Genomic DNA, 17,769 nt, shown 5'->3' on the forward strand with positions numbered 1-17,769 from the left:
ACATCGAGATGTCAAAAACTGGGGGAGAGGCGTCCTTTCTAAAACACTGTGAAAACCTGGATACCTTGTTCCAAGACTGGGCATTTCCCCATTGAAGATAAGCCCCGCAGTGGGCAGCCCCCAACCTCAATTGACCCAGCAACCCACCATGCTGTCTATGAGCTGATTGAGGACAGGCAAATAAACGCAAAAAAAGTTACCACCACTATTCTTATTTTTAAGCGATCAGAAGAAGGAATTCGTTAAAGCATCCAAAGCCGCTGTGGCCCATTTTGAAGCTGCATAGGACTTTTTGGCTAGGCTAGTGACTGAGGATGAAACAAAGCTCCACATCTAAAGCCTGGTACACACCATGCAATTTCCCGTCAGATAGATGGGTCCAATAGCTAATTTCCGACAGGTCCGATCAATTTGTATAGAAGTGATCAGAAAACCGATTGGATCTGTCAGAAATGACCTATTGTCCCAGCTATCTGATAGGAAATTGCATGGTGTGTACCAGTAAAGATCAGAAGAATGGCGCCCCAGTGGGTCCCCATAGCTGAAAAATTTCCACACCCATAAACTGGCCAGAAAAGTGCCAGTCATGGTGTCCATTCATCTGGGACAAAGACAGTATTCTGTTAGTGTACTACCAACCTCAGGGCTCTAGTATCCATCCTGGTGGATCTGATCTGCAGATGAATGTCAGTTAAATCATGTGTGTATGGTGATCTGCAGATCTCATAGACTATCATTGCAATTTGCAGGAATGGATTTTTGGCAGTAACAGATCTTTTGCAGATACTGATCTTTTGTGTCTGTACAGAATCTGTGTGTGCAGCTTCTTGCAAAGATTTTTTCCTGATGTGGAGTTCAGCTCCATAGAAAAGACTGTGTAGAGTATGGCTCTTATACTACAGGAAGGGTGGTAAGATTGGTCTGTGATCTTTCATTTTCCAAAGACTATGGTCTGATGTCTGTATGTGGCCTTAGAGACACGGGATCAGCAGGAGAGTCAGGCAACTGGTATTATTTTAAAAAGAAAAATCCATATCCTTCTCAGTTTAGGTTCCCTTTAAAGGTACCCTGAGGTGAGAGGGATACAGAGACTATACAAGGAAAGTGAATTTGATTGATACAGAGGCTGACATGTTTATTTCCTTTTAAACAATGCACATTTCCTGGATGTCCTGCTGATCCTCTGCCTCTAAAGCCTCATCTATACGGGTAGATGAGGCTCTGAACTGGTGGCTCGATTAGCCGCCGGATGGCCTCTTCAGCATCCCCACTCGCCGGATTCGATTCCCCGCTCGTCCCCGCTTATCTTCCGCTCGATTCCCTGCCATTGTCCCCTCGCGGGGAGCGAGCAGGGAAACGGCGGTGGGGAAATCCGTCCTGTCGGATCTTATCGAGCTGCATCAGCGGCTCGATTGATAAGGAACATTGCCGCCACATCTACGCGTGTAGATGCGGCTTAATACATTTATCCAGAGACCCTGAACAAGCATGCAGATCAGAGGTCTATGACAAATCTGACAAGATTAGCTGCATGCTTGTTTCAGGTGTGTGAATTAGACCCTACTGACCAGAAAGATCAACAGGACTACCAGGCTTCACCATGCGTCTCACTGAGTCGCACTGACCTCATCTGGACTGTACTGCGCAGGCGCATAACTACTGTGCCTGTGTAGTACAGTCTGGATGGCATCAGCATGGCTCTCGAGAGCCGCTCGTGCAGGGCAGTGGACATCTTGCGCCGGAGGGGACCTCGAGCCGCGGCAAGGGCACGGGACAGCTGGCAGAGGCTGGAGGAAGCCCCAGGTAAGTGGATTTTTTTATTTTAATGGTGCTCAGATATGTCTTTTAACCACCTTGGCGGTTACCGCCGTGGTGGATTGCTCGATTTTCACAATTTTTTTTTTTAAACACGCAGCTAGCACTTTGCTAGCTGCGTGTTGTGATCGATCGCCGCCGCTCATGCGCCGCGTTACAGGCCCCCCCCCTCCAAGACCCCTTGCGCAGCGTAGCCAGTCACCGCCAGGCTGCGCTATGGGGTGGACTCCCGACGCCATGACGTGGATGACGTCATCCCAATCGTCGCCATGGCAACGGAGGAAACCAAACAGGAAATCCCGTTCTGAACGGGATTGCCTGTTTTGAAGGGGTGGGGGGATGCCGCTGCACAGCGGCTATCATGTAGCTAGTGCTAGGCTAGCTACATGATAAAAAAACAACAAAAAAACAAAACAAAAAAAAAAACACTGCTGCGCCGCCACCCTGGCGATTTTAATAGAATGCCAGGGTGGTTAAAGCATACCTAAACCAAAGACAGGTAACTTATTTATCTGGGGCTTTGAGTCCCCACAGTCTTTGAAGCTCCTAAAGGCAGCCATACACTGGTCGATTGCCACCAGATCGACCAACAGATAGATCCCTCTGTGATCAGATTCAATCTGAGAGGGATCTATTGGCTGTCCATTACTGCACACAGATTTTGAATCGATTTCAGTTGAAACCGATTCACAACCTGTAGAGCTGCCACCTGCTTGCCGCCCCCGTGTGCTCCCCGAGCTAGCAGTGATACATTACCTGTCCGCAGCCACGAGTCCCTGGTCTGTGCTGACACTTTCTCCGGCTGGCCTGTCTCCTCATTACTTCCTGTCTCCTCTTGTGAAGAGCGGAAGTACAAACAGTAGAGGGCGCTCTACTGTTTAAACGTCGGCTTGTCACAGGAGGAGACAGGAAGTAATGAGGAGACAGGCCAGCCGGAGAATGTGTCAGCACAGACCAGGGACTCGCGCCAGCGGACAGGTAATGTATCACTGCCGCTATGCTGTGTCGGTCGACCGCCGCTAATGACGCGCTCCCGACCCACCTGCAACCAAGCAGCATTTTCCGCTGGGACAGATCGACAGAATTGATCAATTTCGGATGGAAATCGGTCAACATTTTCGTTATCGATTTCACAGCAGATTCAATCACAGTGATCGAATCTGCTGTATATCGTCAGGAAATCGATGCAATGCATGGGTAGCTTTAAGTGTCCTTAGGGTCCCCACCCATCTGGGTCTCACCTACTGTGCATGTATGGTCCTTCTGCATGTAAGTCGGCACAATAACAAACACAGGAGACAAAACCTGTCCTTGTTTTAATGTGTTAAAATTCAGAACTTCCTCTCTGCTCTAAAAGATATGCAGCAGCATAATAACCTTTAAAGAAAAATATTTCTTTTTTTACAGCTGATACAAACCCTACAATATATCTGCAGTGCTTCTACTTCCTGCTTTCATGGAAACAGACATATTGTTAACATCCTGTGCTTTTAATTTAGCTTATCTGCCGTGGCAGTCAGCTGACACAGGGGAGAGATCGAATTACAATTTGTGATTAGACACAGATGAGAGGGAATTAGTCAAGCTAAACTCTTTAAATACATACAGGATGCATTTCTCGGTTTTCCTTCTGTCCTGTGCAAGAGTTCAGGTCCACTTTAATGGTACACTGCACTAGCTAAAGCCTGTTTCAAACAAGAGTGGGCATAATAGGTGCAAGCCACAATTTAAAGTACAATGTTCATTGGGAAGGGTCTATATGCAATAAACACTAGGCTTACTATGCAATTTGTAGTAGATAAGGTAAACAATATCTTTCAGAATCTTAACAGTTTTCCTGTTCTTTCAACCTTGCATCAATAGCAAAAATCATCACACTGATGCAGCTGCTAGCTTTGTACACACAATGCAATACTAAGCTATGCAAACCACTTGTGTACGCTCCTGTCTGTACCACCTGCAGGCACTGATAAGACAAAGGACTGGCATATCCAGTCAATATTTGGATTTTAAATGCCATTGTTTAACCACTTCAGCACCACAGGGTTTTTTTGCTTAAAAACCAGAGCAATTTTCACATTTCAGTGCTCCTCCCATTCATTCACCAATAACTTTATTGCTACTCATCAGATGTAAATGATCTATATCTTGTTTTTTTTTGCCACAAATTATGCTTTGTGAGGGTGATATTTGCTTTTAGTAATTGTTATTATCTGTGCATTTTAAAGGGAAAAATGAAAAAAAAAAAAATACACTATTTCTCCATTTCCATGCACTATAGTTTTCAAATAAACAATGTTACCATAGGTAAAACCCACACATTGTATTTGCTAATTTGTCCTGGTTATCTCAACATTTAAATAATGTTCCTAGTACAATGTATGGCGATAATATATTAGTTTCTGGTTTGTGTTTTTTGTTTTCTCATTGTACTCTATCAGTAATTAAAAGCCCTTATCTTCATGATTAACAGTAATACACTCTCATGGCATACATATTTTAAAAGCTAAGTCCCTAGGGTAACTATGTATTCTCTTTTCAATGCTGTCACTTTTGTTTTTTTTTTACAAGTATTTATTTAGGGGTATAGAGTACATGAAAATAACAGTTTTATTGCTTTTCATTCAGTTTTCCGGTAAAAAAAAAAATCACATGACTTAGCCCTCAGTTGTCAAACACCACAAAATCTATTCTCTCACTTGTCACGGTTAAAATGATACCCTATATACATAATCAGATAGCTTATTGGGCATACAGCACACTGTTTACCACAAGTACGCCTATCTACTCCCCTGAGCTTCAAGTAAAGTTTTGTGGGGAGTAGATAAGCGTAGCAAGGGAGGTGAAGTGGTTAAACAGAATTCCATGTTTACATCTAAAGGTAGCCATACACTGGTCGAATTGCCATCAGATTCGACCAACAGATAGATCCCTCTCTGATCGAATCTGATCAGAGAGGGATCATATGGCTGCCTTTAATGCAAACAGATTGTGAATCGATTTCAGCATTAAACTGATCACAATCTGTGGAGCTGCCCCCTGCTATACATTAACTGATCTGGCCGGCGCGACTCCCCTGGTCTCCGCTGTCTTCTTCTCCGCGCTGGTCTCCAGTCCGGCTGTCTTGCTTCACTGAACTTCCTGTCCAGGGGAAGTTTAAACAGTAGAGGGCGCTCTACTGTTTAAACTTCCTGCCGGGACAGGAAGTTCAGTGAAGCTGGAGCCCGGAGCGGAGAAGAAGACAGCGGAGACCGGGGGAGCCGCGCTGGTCGGAAAAGGTAATGTATCTCCACTGTATTGCGTCGGTCGTCGGGAATTCGAACGTCGCTATCGACCCACTGGCGATCGGGAAAAATCTTCCGGACGGATCGACGGGAACGATTCATTTCGGGCGAAAATCGATCGTTCTGTCAGCGTTTGCGCGACGATTTCGCAGCAGATTCGATCAGTGATCAAATCTGCTGTATATCGGCAGGAAAATAGTTAGGTGATTGTCTGTCTAACGTGATTGTCTGTCCAGATCTCATGTCTAATGTCTGTACACTCCCTATCCTAGAACTCAGTACTTTTGCACTTTGCCATGCACAAATATGGTGTTGAATGATAAGAACATTACTCTCATCATAAGTTTAATTACTAACTCTGCTATTGTTACCATTTTTTTTTGTCAAGAGCCAATTTCAGGAACTTTTTTTCATAGCATTAAATTGAGTGATTAGAGGTTGAAACTTCTAAATGGTTTAATTATTGCTGTCCTGTGCCTCTAAGAGTTTCCATAACTTCCTGTCTAGACTAGGAAGGGTGGGTTCTCTCCAAAGGAGACAGGAATAGCCACAAATAAAACATTATTGTATAGCCTGGAGGAGAGATAGAATCACTGACTAACTTGTATTGCTCTCCTAGATGCCCCAAGGGCACCATTAGGAGAAAAAAAAAGTGTTTCCAATGGAGACAGTCAGCAATAAAGCCAACCAAAAGTTTAAACTGCTTACCACAATTTAAATAAAATAATCTCCAGTATTTAAGTTTTATGAATACTGAACACTGTGGAGATTACAGCCCCATTCCTAAAACCCTGTTACACAAGATCATTCATAGTTACAAAGTACCAGTATATTTAGCAGCTGAGTCAGTCAATATACATATATACTAGACCAGTTTAGGAAAGCCTAGTACAACCTAGCATTAGGTTTGGCTGCAGAAAGAATCTTGGGCTAACATGGGAAGAATGTGAAAAATGCACACAGGAAGTATTTATGTATGACTGGTAAAGTCAGCCCCCATAGACAGGCCTGGCAGGCAAGCAGCAATACCAGCAAGCAGAAGCCATCACACAGTTATGTGTGACTGGTGATAAGTCAGCCCCCATAGACAGGCCTGGCAGGCAAGCAGCAATACCAGCAAGCAGAAGCCATCACACAATGATCTAATAGTGATTCATCACCAGTTGAGTCATCTGCAGGGAAGATCCCTGTCCCCTTGCATTATAACACGGGTGGGGGATGTTACTAGGCTGGAAGTGGAACAGGAAGCACAGCCTGATGCATTGTCAGCAGAGTCACAGTCCCCAATTAGCTGCTGGTGCCCTGTCCCTCCCCGGGCTCTGTCCTCTGCTTCCCGCCGGCTGCCAGTCATTCCCTCCCGCCCATCTACGGATTCCGCCTCCTCCAACGCGGCCGCTGTCCTTCCGTAAGCGCACTCACCTAGCATAGGGAAGAGGGCGGGTGTACACAGCCGGGCCCGGCTCCTGTTCTCTCTCTGCCTCTCCCGGTTATGACTTGCTGCTCTCACCCAACCCGATGCCTCTACCTCTCACACATCCGCTTCCTGGAGAGGGGCGGTACGGGAGACCCCTGCTGGCTGGAGGAGGCAATGCAGCCTGAACTCCAGAAGTTGTCATTATTGCAATAAAACGATTTTTTTTCTGGTTTCTGGAGTACTGTAGGGGGAAAAAGAGGTGACCTTACCGGAGGCTTCTGATGGTCCCCCGCAGACACCCTGTGCCCACGCAGCCACTCACCAATGCTGCGGTTCCCACCGCCCATTCACTTCCAGAATTTGCAACTTTAAAGTTGCAAACCCACTGCGCCTGTGCAGCCTTTACCGGGAGCGGTCTGCGCCTGCGCAGTGCGCTCCCGGTAAAGTCACCGGGAGCGACGATGTGGCCGCGCAGGCGCACTAGTTTTGCGACTTTAAAGCTGCAAATTCTGGAAGTGAACCGGCGGTGGGAACCGGAACATCGGTGAGTAGCTGCGCAGGCACAGGAAGGTTGCGGGAGACCATTAGAAGCCCCAGGAAAACTTTTCCCCCCTACTCCACTACAGAACTACTTTAAAACTTCTGGATAACGGGATTTAAACTGTATATGGGCTGGTTCACACGGACGCTTGGCGGCGTTTACCACGAAGTGTTCGGGGCTCGTCGGCTAAACACACCCATTCAAGTGAATAGGAGCGTTTAGCATAGGGCAGTTACCGTCGATTGCGCAAACGCGGCGTTCTGATCCCTATTTACCGTGTCGTTTCAGCCGGCCCTAGAAGCCACATGCGGTGTCCAGGGTCGCCTAGCTGCCGCATCTTCATGTCCCCTTGCGGGGATGAGAAATGCCGATTCCAACGAGAAGCTGACGATCGCCGTACCGCTGCCCCCGAACGAGACGTCACAAGACAACGTGGCTTCCGGCCGCCCAATGCCGCCTGACGTCCGTGTGAACCAGCCCTTAGTATTTATATAGCGCTGACACCTTCCACAGTGCTGTACACATCTATAGACTTTTGGCCAATAGGCCAACAAATGTGAAAACTATTATCGAATCTGATGAAAAATCAGTGCCAACAGTGCCACCAAGAGCATGCCTGATTGACAATTGAACCAATTTCAGGTGTAAATTGGACGCATGTATCAATCGGACATGTAGGAAAATCTCAGGTCGACATGCTCGATTGGGTGCACATCGGTAACAATTCGCGAAAGCTGAATGGAATGGAAACCCCCGACTGCTGTCCCCTTCTAATGTTTTATGTTCCCCCATTTCCTGTGCAGTTATACTTTATCTGTCATGCTGAGTGTCCGTGCCCTATTTCCACATTCAGGCCCAACGTGACTACTGGCACATAGCATGTGGGATGCGTGTGTGACAACATACACACGCTCCACATGCCATAACACCGGCAACCACGTGGAGGCATACAGGCAGAAGTACGAGGACACACACAGGTGGCGGCAGGTAAAGTATAACTGTACAAACACCGGGGGTGGGGGGAACATTTCTTTTATTTATTTAAGTATTTATATAGAGCCGACATATTACGCAGCGCTGTACAGAGTATATCGTCTTGTCACTATCTGTCCCTCAGAGGGGCTCACAATCTAATCCCTACCAAAGTCATATTTCTATGTATGTATCGTGGAGTGCATGTATCATAGTCTAGTGCAAAATTAGGGGTAAGACAATTAGCGTATTTGTATGTTTTAGGGATGTGGGAGGAAACTGGAGTGCTCAGAGGAAACCCACACAGGGGAGAACATACAAATTCCTTGTCAGTGGCGTAGCTAAGTAGCCATTGGCCCCAGTGCAAGTTTAGCATAGGGGCCCCCCAAGCATGCTATAAATAACAATTGATAGAACAATCCCAAACCAATCAAAGACAACCATGGGAAACTGTGTTAATGATCACTACCATTAAAATCAACTATACAAGTGAATATTATCAGCACAGAACCAATAAAGAGCTAATACTGTGTTTGAGGGGTGGGCCTCCTCTAACCCAAGGGCCCCGATGTGGTGGCTACCTCCACACCCCCAATTGCTACACCACTGCTCCTTGTAGATGTTTACCTGGCTGGGATTCAAACCGGGAACCCAGCGCTGCAAGGCAAGAGCACTAACCACCACGTGCTTCCCCATTAAAGCATCAGACAATCATCTGCAGATCTGAAGATCCATCCTGGTGGATCTGATCTGCAGATAAATGTCCGTTAAACAAGGTGTGTATGAGATCTGCAGATATCAACGACTATGAATGCAATTTGCAGGAACTGATCTGCATGTGTTCAGCATCTTGCAAAGATTTTTATCTGATGGGGAGTTCAGCTCAATAGAATAGACTGTGTAGATATGCTCTCATACTACATGGAGGTGGTAAATTTGGTCAGTGATTGGCCAATCAAAATTAGATATGTGTATGCACCCTTACCCTGCTGGCTGTATTGATCTGTCCCACATGAAGGCGGCTGCAATGTGCTACTCGAAGCCTGGGCCTGCCATGTAGTGTGTGCCCTCCCTCAGCCTGAAAGATGCCGTCCTGCGCCGAGCACACGGCTATCCACCTACCTTCCAGCCTGCAACACTCTCGGCCCGAACAGCTGCCCCTCCTGCGGCTCCCCCCCCCCCCCCCCAAGTCCTCTGCGGGACACCAGTGCACCTGTCTGAGCAAACTCAGGGTGACCCCACCGAGTGCCACAGCCCGGTACATGAGCAGCAGCCCCACAGAGACAAATGAGTTGGTGTATGCATTGCCTGGGTTGCCCTCTCTCCTGTTTGTGCGTGTGTTGAACTGCCATGTGTGTACTGCTTGTGAGTGTACTGCCTGCCCTCTCTCCTGTGTGTGCGTGTTGTACTGCCATGTGTGACTGCTTGTGAGTGTACTGCCTGCCCTCTCTCCTGTGTGCGCGTGCGTTGTACTGCCATTTGTGTACTACTAGTGAGTGTACTGCCCGCCCTCTTTCCTGTGTGTGTGTTGTACTGCCATGTGTGTACTGGTAGTGAGTGTACTGTCTGCCCGTGTGTGTGTGTGTGTGTGTGTGCGTGCGTGCGTGCGTGCGTGCGTGCGTGTGTGTGTGTGTGTACTGCCCTCACTCTCCAGATATCATCCTTCCCAGAACCTTAACTCCTCTTCTGAGACCCTCTTGTCGTCCATCTTGATCATGTCCTCTTAAGCTACATACACACATCATACCAAAATTGGTTGAAATATAGTAAGACCAACGGTCGTTCGACAAAACTATGCTATCATGAACGACCAACTTCAATTGACCGTTATACACATATAACAGGAGGCGAAGAGGCGCCCAATAGGTATATAAAACACTTTAAAAACAATAAAATTCAAAAACAAGAGGTGGCTTACCTCATAGGTGACAAATCACTTTAGAAAAACAATTTTAATAGTAATTAAGTGTTTTATATACCTATTGGGCGCCTCTTCACCTCCTGTTGTACCGTACTCCCCCCGCTCCAAAGTGAGGGGAGTCCCACACATCTAACCTAAGGTGGAATTCCACCACCTCATAGGTCTACAGTGTATGGGATTTTTCCAAGAGAGCGACCGCCTCCAGGACTGCTGGTATACCTGAGTGGAGTCAGGTTAAGATACTCCACCTGCCTAAAGTGGTCGGTTGCCCCTCGTGCAACCCACCTTTGTGAGTATTCCTTTGTCGAACCCCCCCTTTTCAATTTTTCATCTTTTTGTGACATACTGCACCATTTGGGCTCCCGTTGTCTTTGTGTTTTTTCCCCCAGTACTCCATGTTATACACATATGAATGACACAAGAAAGATGAAAATGTGATTGAAGGCGGAAATGACACAAATGAGCTAATTGGTTAAACGATCGATCTGCTTACAAAAATCTTTGAATACAACCGACTGTCAGGAAGTGATGTTGAAAAATGACCCAAGATGATTGAAGAGGCGTAATAAATGAGCGGGTGGAAATGCTAAAGGCCAATACATGGGCTACCTTGACCCACGGGGCCCTTTCACACCAAGGCGGTGCGGTATTTTTACCGCACCCCACTACCGTGCAATGAAAGTCTATAGAGACTTTCATACTGTCTGCAACAATACGGCGCGACGTGAAGGAAGTGACAAATTGCCACATCCCTGACGCAGGTCAAAAACTACTTTAACGCTGCGGCGATGCATAGAGTTTCGGCGATCAGCGACGGCCTGGAAGTCGTGTTAGTCTATGGCGACACGTGGATTTGTAAAAATGCCGTGCACTTCCGCACACCCAAAGCACGAAGTGACGGCAAGCGTGCGTCACGCGCGCATCACTTCCTGTTTGGCCGGTGGCCAGACAGAAAACACAGCGCAATAACGTGAGAGTGGTATTCTAAACGTTTAACAATAAACCCTTTTGAAATGTAACTTTAACCATTTCTGCCACTGGGACGTGAGCTTCACGTCTGCAGCGGCAGCTGCTACAGCCCAGGGACGTGCTAGTCACGTCTCTGCTGTTCGTGGTGCTGTGTGACGGACGGATGCCCGCGATCGCAATGTTGCCGGGAGAATGGAGGATTGGCTGCAGGGGACAAAAGTCCCCTGAGCCAATCCATTCTCGTCCGCCGAGAATTAACACTGTTTTTGTTCAAAAACAGTGTTTATTCTTAAATAAAGCAGCCGCGCTTCCTCCCGCCGCTGATTTCTGCCGCCTATCATTAGATTTATGAATGGGAATAAAGTTTCCATTCCTTAATCTCCCTGCAGGCAACCGTGATCGCAGGCCTGCGTTACTTCCCTAGTTACAGTATAGCAACCTACAGCGTACTTATTGTACGCTAATAGGAAGCACTCAAAAATAGTAGCATTACATCTACTGTGTTTAGGGAATAAAAATGTAGAAAAAAAGGGCATATTTTATGAATTTATGGGCTAAAAATTAGTGATGGATGTAAAACTGAAAAAATGCATTTATTTCCAAATAAAATAACCATACATTATACTAGGGATATAGTTTTAACACTGCACTGACCTGGACAAATGGGCAAATAAAATGTGTGGATTTTAATTACGGTAGCATGTATTATTTCAAAACTATAATGGACGAAAACTGAGAAATAATGATTTTTTTTTCCATTTTTTTTACTTATTATTCCCGTTAAAATGCATTTAGAAAAAAATAATTCTTAACATAATGTACCACCCAAAGAAAGCCTAATTGGTGGCGGAAAAAACAAGGTATAGATCAGTTCTGTGTGATAAGTAGTAATAAAGTTATTGGGGAGTAAAATGGAGGAGCGCTGAAATATGAAAATTCCTCTCGTCCATAAGGTAAACAACGGGCTGAAATCATTAAGGAACGACCGTTCTTAGTACGAATGTGCGGAAAAACACGCGCCTGCTGAAAAATAATGTATTGGCTTTATTCTGCACAACATAATAACAATATTTCTTGCCTAAATATTAAATAAATCTGCCCTGGCCATGTTAGTGCAGAGATTAACTGCCAGAGCATGTGAGCTAACTGCCAGAGCATGCGACCTGGCATTATGAAATGTCAGAGCATGCGACCTGCCAGAGCATGCAACCTAACTGCCAGAGTATGTGAGCTAACTGTCAGAGCATGTGACCTGGAAATATGACGTCAGAGCATGTGACCTGCAATGTGCCATCTTTGACAGTTGGTCGCTTCATGTTTACTTTCTGCTGAGCCTTGGAAGTGAGTAGCAGCTGATCCAGGGTCTCTGATGGGTTATTGCTGCAAATTGATGGCATTTACATTTCAAAGTGTACCTGAATGTTTATTTTTAATGATAAATATGTGTATATACCCCTGTATTACATAATTAGCTGGATCTGTCCCCCCTACCACCGTCTGCTGTTTTCTGCCTGCTCCAGCGTCTCTCTCTCTCTCCCTCCTTCTCCCTACCCCTCGGTAACACAGCTCTGCAGCTATGATCTTCCTGGGGAAGGGGGGGGGCCGGGACTGCTGGAGGTAATCTTTACACGGAGAGGGAGAGAGGAATCAGTCCCGCCCCATGGCTCAGCCAGCCTACTGCAGCCCGGCCTTTGTCCTTCCTCCGTATCTCCCGCCCCTCCGTCTAGCAGCACTGCAGCCAATGAGGAGCCGGGGAGTACTGAGCAGTCAGCCTGTTATGCCTGGATTTCCCTACTCTAATATGCTGGGGGCGATATCTCTGCAATTATTCCCCCTACACATCCCAAATTTTGAGGGTAAGGAGGGTACAGCCTGATATACATCTGTGCCAAATTACAGCCCAGGAGCCCTGCTGGTTCCTGAGATAAGAGTATAAGAACCTATCTTGTGAACCAGCAGGGTTGGAGGGCTGATATTCTGCACATAGGCAAATCGGGGGGTCCCCTCCTTACCCTCAGACTTTGGGGTGTACAAGGGGAATAACTGCTGAGATATTAGGGGTGGTTGGTACTGAGCATGTTATTAGGGTTGCCAGGTCGGCTGATGGAGAAAACCGGACAGGGGGTGGAGTTAGGGGTGGAGTTAGGGGCGGAGTCAGAAGCACACTTTTATGTAGAGTGGGGCTAAGCAATGGGCTTTTAAAAAAAAAAAATTATAGTATTTATATCGCACTGACATCTTCTGCAGCACATTACAGAGTACATAGCCATGTCACTAACTGTCCTCACCAGTAGTACTGGTCCAGTGCACATAAGAGACAGTTTTTCACCAGTAACTGCACATAAGAGACAGCTTTTCACCAGTAAATGCACATTATAAGAGACACCTTTTCGCCAGTAAATGCACATAATAAGAGACAGCTTTTCCCCAGTAAATGCACAAGAGACAGCTTTTCACCAGTAAATGCACATAATAAGACACAGCTTTTCACCAGTAAATGCACATAATAAGAGACAGCTTTTCACCAGTAAATGCACAAAAGAGACAGCTTTTCACCACTAAATGCACATAATGACAAACAGCCAGTGTTCCCAGTATATGTAGCCAGGGATATATGTGCCCAGTATATGTAGCCAGGGGGTATATATGTCCCAGTATATGTAGGTAGGGGTGTAAATGTCCCAGTATACGTAGGCAGGGGTATATATGTCCCAGTATATGTAGCCAGGGGGTATATGTGCCCAGAATAGGTAGCCAGGGAGTATATGTGCCCAGAATAGGTAGCCAGGAGCTATATGTGCCCAGAATAGGTAGCCAGGGGCTATATGTGCCCAGAATAGGTAGCCAGGGGCTATATGTGCCCAGAATAGGTAGCCAGGGGTTATATGTGCCCGGAATAGGTAGCCAGGGGCTATATGTGCCCGGAATAGGTAGCCAGGGGGTATATGTGCCCAGAATAGGTAGCCAGGGGCTATATGTGCCCAGAATAGGTAGCCAGGGGGTATATGTGCCCGGAATAGGTAGCCAGGGGCTTTATGTGCCCAGAATAGGTAGCCAGGTGCCCCCCCCCCCCCCCCCCCCCGCAGGAGGAGAACAGTGCAGCAGAGAGAGAGCTGGGAGCAGCGGTGGAGAAGGGGGGCAATCTCCCCCCCCCCTTCCCTTACCTTAGGGTGCTCTCTCTCCCCCGCTGTCTCCTCCAATATGATGTGCAGGCTGGCGGGTGGCTGCTGGCGGAACTTACCTCTGTGTCACAGGCGCCGGAAGTTCGGGTCCCGCAGCCGCTGAGATTCGACTCAAAAAAGATCCGGATCAAAGATTCGAATCATTCATGAGCCGGACAACACTATTCAGACTGATTAGTGTTGTCCGGCTCATGAATGATTCGGATCTTTGATCCGGCTCTTTTTTGAGTTGAATCTTAGCGGCTGCGGGACCCGAACTTCCGGCGCTGGAGCGACACAGAGGTAAGTTCCGCCTGCAGCCACTCGCCAGCCTGCACATCATCCTGGAGGAGACAGCGGGGGAGAGAGAGCACCCTAAGGTGAGGGAAGGGGGGGGAGATTGCCCCCCTTCTCCACCGCTGCTCCCAGCTCTCTCTCTGCTGCGCTGTTCTCCTCCTGCGCTGCGGGGGGAGGAGGGGGGCTCTAAACCGGACAACTTAATTGTCCGGTTTAGCATGCCTTTTTGCACCGGACACAGCGCACAAAAAACGGACTGTCCGGTGTAAAACCGGACACCTGGCAACCCTACATGTTATGTGTGTTAGTAGGGCAGCACAGACACTACTGCAGCCAGGGACACAGTGATGAATGTGTGTTTAACATTAGCTGAACCAGCGCTGTGTCTGCCCTGCTGCATAATATTCATGCTTGCCAAAGTTTCTTCTCAGTCTTCTGTAAAGTGCAGCTGTTGCTATGCCCAGTTGAGTGGTTAGTGAAAGCCTGCTATGTCACTTTTCTATGGGAGCTCAGTGTGTGTGTTTGTGTGATGTCACATATGCTGTTAACTTTACACTCCCTTCCTGCCTGTAAGAGCATTATATATGTGTATGGGCCTCTTCCTTCCCAGGGGCATTGTATATGTATTGGGAGGTTCCTCTCCCCTTCCTATAGGGGCAATATGTATGGGGTGACAGCACTGTCTTTCCCCTCCTTCCTGTAGGGCCATAATATACTGGGTGACAGCTCAGCAATGTTTATAGGGGGTCCCTCTCCTCAGTCTCCTAGAAGTGCATTATATAAGTGTTGCCCCACCCATCTTTTATTTACCGCTGCCTGCAACCTGCTCTAGTGAGTGCCGGAGCCATTTTGGACCCAGAGCAGTCCAGCAGACAGCCCCAGCCTTGCCCTCGGCACAGGCAAGCAGCAGGTCGGAGCAGTGCTTTTCAGCACAGGAGATTTGGGCGCAGCCGGCGCCACCATAGACTGTAATAGGAATTACAGCTATAGCGGCGCTCAGTGAGTAACGTCGGCGCCGTCAGAAGACGGAGCTGCAGTTGCTTTTAAAACAATAATTTGGCCTCCAGCAATAGCTGGAAGCCGAATTATATCATTCCCCACCATCCATGGCGGCCTGGAGGGGAATAGTAATTAACGTGGCCGGGACTTTAGCAGCAGCAGGGTGAGCCATATACCGGCTGTATCCTGCGCCCAAGTTTCCCGGCGCCGATTTCATATGTATGCCAGCAGTTGGGGTGGAGAAGCCAGACAAGCAGTGCCACTGTGCCAACAGTCACATCCTGACCAGGACCAGCGTTGTGACACTGGGGATGGGTGGGGGACTGGGCTACCAGGGAATATGGTGTGGGCATTATTTTTTGTATTAAAGTAGAGGCAGCTTCATGCAACATTTTGCTAGGCAGGCCTGCTTACACCACTGCTAATGCTAGGTACACACTGCAATTTTCTGACAGATTTACAGTCCGATCGATTATTTCCAACATGCCCAATCTGATTTCCAATCAATTTTTCCATAGAAGTGAACAGAAAATCGATCGGAAATCAGATCGGACGTGTTGGAAATAATCAATCTGACAGTAAATCTGCCAGAAAATTGCATTGTGGGTATCTAGCATTAGATTATGTATATTTGGTGCCACCCACAACTACGCCCACATTATGTTGCACGGCTATGCCCATTTTTTCAGCGCTAAGCGCTTACCATGCTGCAGGAATGGGTGTCAGTAAAAAAAATTCTTTGCCACTAAATTTTGAGAAGTTTGTCAGTAAAAAAAATAATTTGATAGGTGGGCAACACTGCACTATGGCTATACATGTCATATGAGCCCCTGTAATGGCTTCTGCAGGTTAGGATTATCTCCTGAAGTTGATTGGTTTCAGCAATTTGTTTTTATGTGTTTCTCAGCATGATAAGCACATTTAGCCTGGAGAGTGGCAGTTGGCGGGGGCGGGGTTTGTGTCAGGTCTTCTGGGCCTATAGGCTCTAGATATGTAAATTCTGCCCAGTGTGTTATTCAGGGGCGTTTCTAGGGTCCCTGGAGATCAGTGGCACCTGTGGGCACCAGGAGGGGAGGTACATGCGGCGCGCGCAGCGCGCCGCGGTAAAAAATGGGCGTGGCCATGCGGTGAGTGGGCGTGGCCATGGGTGGGGCCAAATGTACATGAACTTAGCAGCGGTGTAAGCTACGGATAACGGGCCTGCCCATCGAAATATTGGACGGAGCCCCCTGTCCTTTATTTCGATCATTTACAATCAGTATAGGCATAGATCAAAGATGTATACGCACATACAATTTTGATTGGTCAATCACTGACCCCCAATTTCCCACCCCCGTGCAGTAAGTGGGCCAACAGACAATGAATTTTATGAACAGAGCTAAAATTGGCTAATCAAAATTGTATGTGTGTACCAGGCTTTACAGCTAATACTGTACATACTGAAAGTAGCAGGGATCAGCATACAATACAGCTGGTTTACAATCAATAAAGGCACAGAGTAACACCTTACACTGTACACACTGGAGGTAAATCAGCACACAGTGCAAGCACTAGAGAACAGCGTATACTGTACATACTGTAGGCAGCAGAATTCAGCACACTGCAGCTAGCGTGCCAAAAATATGACGATCACGTTGTGTGGCGTGCTTATCGCGCCGCACCAAAAAATGGGTGGGCCATGGACCAGAATATAGGTGTGGTAACGGGTGGAGACAAATTTACATGAACCTAACAATGGTGGGACATCAGATTAGGACAGTGGTGGCGAACCTTTTGGAGGCCGAGTGCCCAAACTGCAACCCAAAAGTCACTTACCGGTATCTATCGCAAAGTGGCAACAGCAATTTAAACTAAATACTGTACAAACGTTTTAACTCATACATGAACATTATGGAAAATCCAAGTTGAAAATAAACTGTGAAGATAAACAATTTCATCCATCCTACTCCTGAAAAATGTATTCAATTTTTTAGAACCTCCCAGTTTTATTTTCTGTTTTAAAACGCTAAAAAAGTAGGTTTAATGCTATTGTCTCATATGATAAGGATTCAGCTTTTCCCATAGTCTCGCAGTTAGCAATCATGTGACCCCCAACAAGACATATTCAGCAATCATGAGGCCCCCAACAAATCAGGAGGCCCCCAACAAGACAAATTCAGCAATCATGAGGCCTCCAACAAATCATGAGGCCCCCAACAAGACAAATTCAGCAATCATGAGGCCCCCAACAAGACAAATTCAGCAATCATGAGGCCCCCAACAAATCATGAGGCCCCCAACAAGACAAATTCAGCAATCATGAGGCCCCCAACAAATCATAAGGCTCCCAACAAGACACATTCAGCAGTCATGAGGCACATAAATAGACAGCATTTCACATAAATAGGCAGAATGCC

The 17,769-nt window shown here is 47.0% G+C and overlaps 1 protein-coding gene across 3 annotated transcripts in view; it reads right to left on the bottom strand.

The window, feature by feature from the left end:
* DPP8 (dipeptidyl peptidase 8) overlaps positions 1-12,449 on the bottom strand; it is an 89,538-nt gene extending 77,089 nt beyond the window's left edge. For 2 of the 3 annotated variants that reach the window (XM_068275002.1, XM_068275001.1), the window contains exon 1: positions 6,519-6,635. In XM_068275002.1, coding sequence (XP_068131103.1) covers positions 6,519-6,525 — 7 coding nt within the window. In that variant the 5' untranslated portion in view covers positions 6,526-6,635. Of the gene's footprint in view, positions 1-6,518; positions 6,636-12,407 lie in introns of those variants that run through there. The other variant, XM_068275003.1, reaches the window with a different exon arrangement.
* Between the last annotated feature and the right edge of the window lie 5,320 nt (positions 12,450-17,769).

Source organism: Hyperolius riggenbachi, chromosome 3, assembly GCF_040937935.1.
Source record: "Hyperolius riggenbachi isolate aHypRig1 chromosome 3, aHypRig1.pri, whole genome shotgun sequence".
NCBI lineage: Eukaryota > Metazoa > Chordata > Amphibia > Anura > Hyperoliidae > Hyperolius > Hyperolius riggenbachi.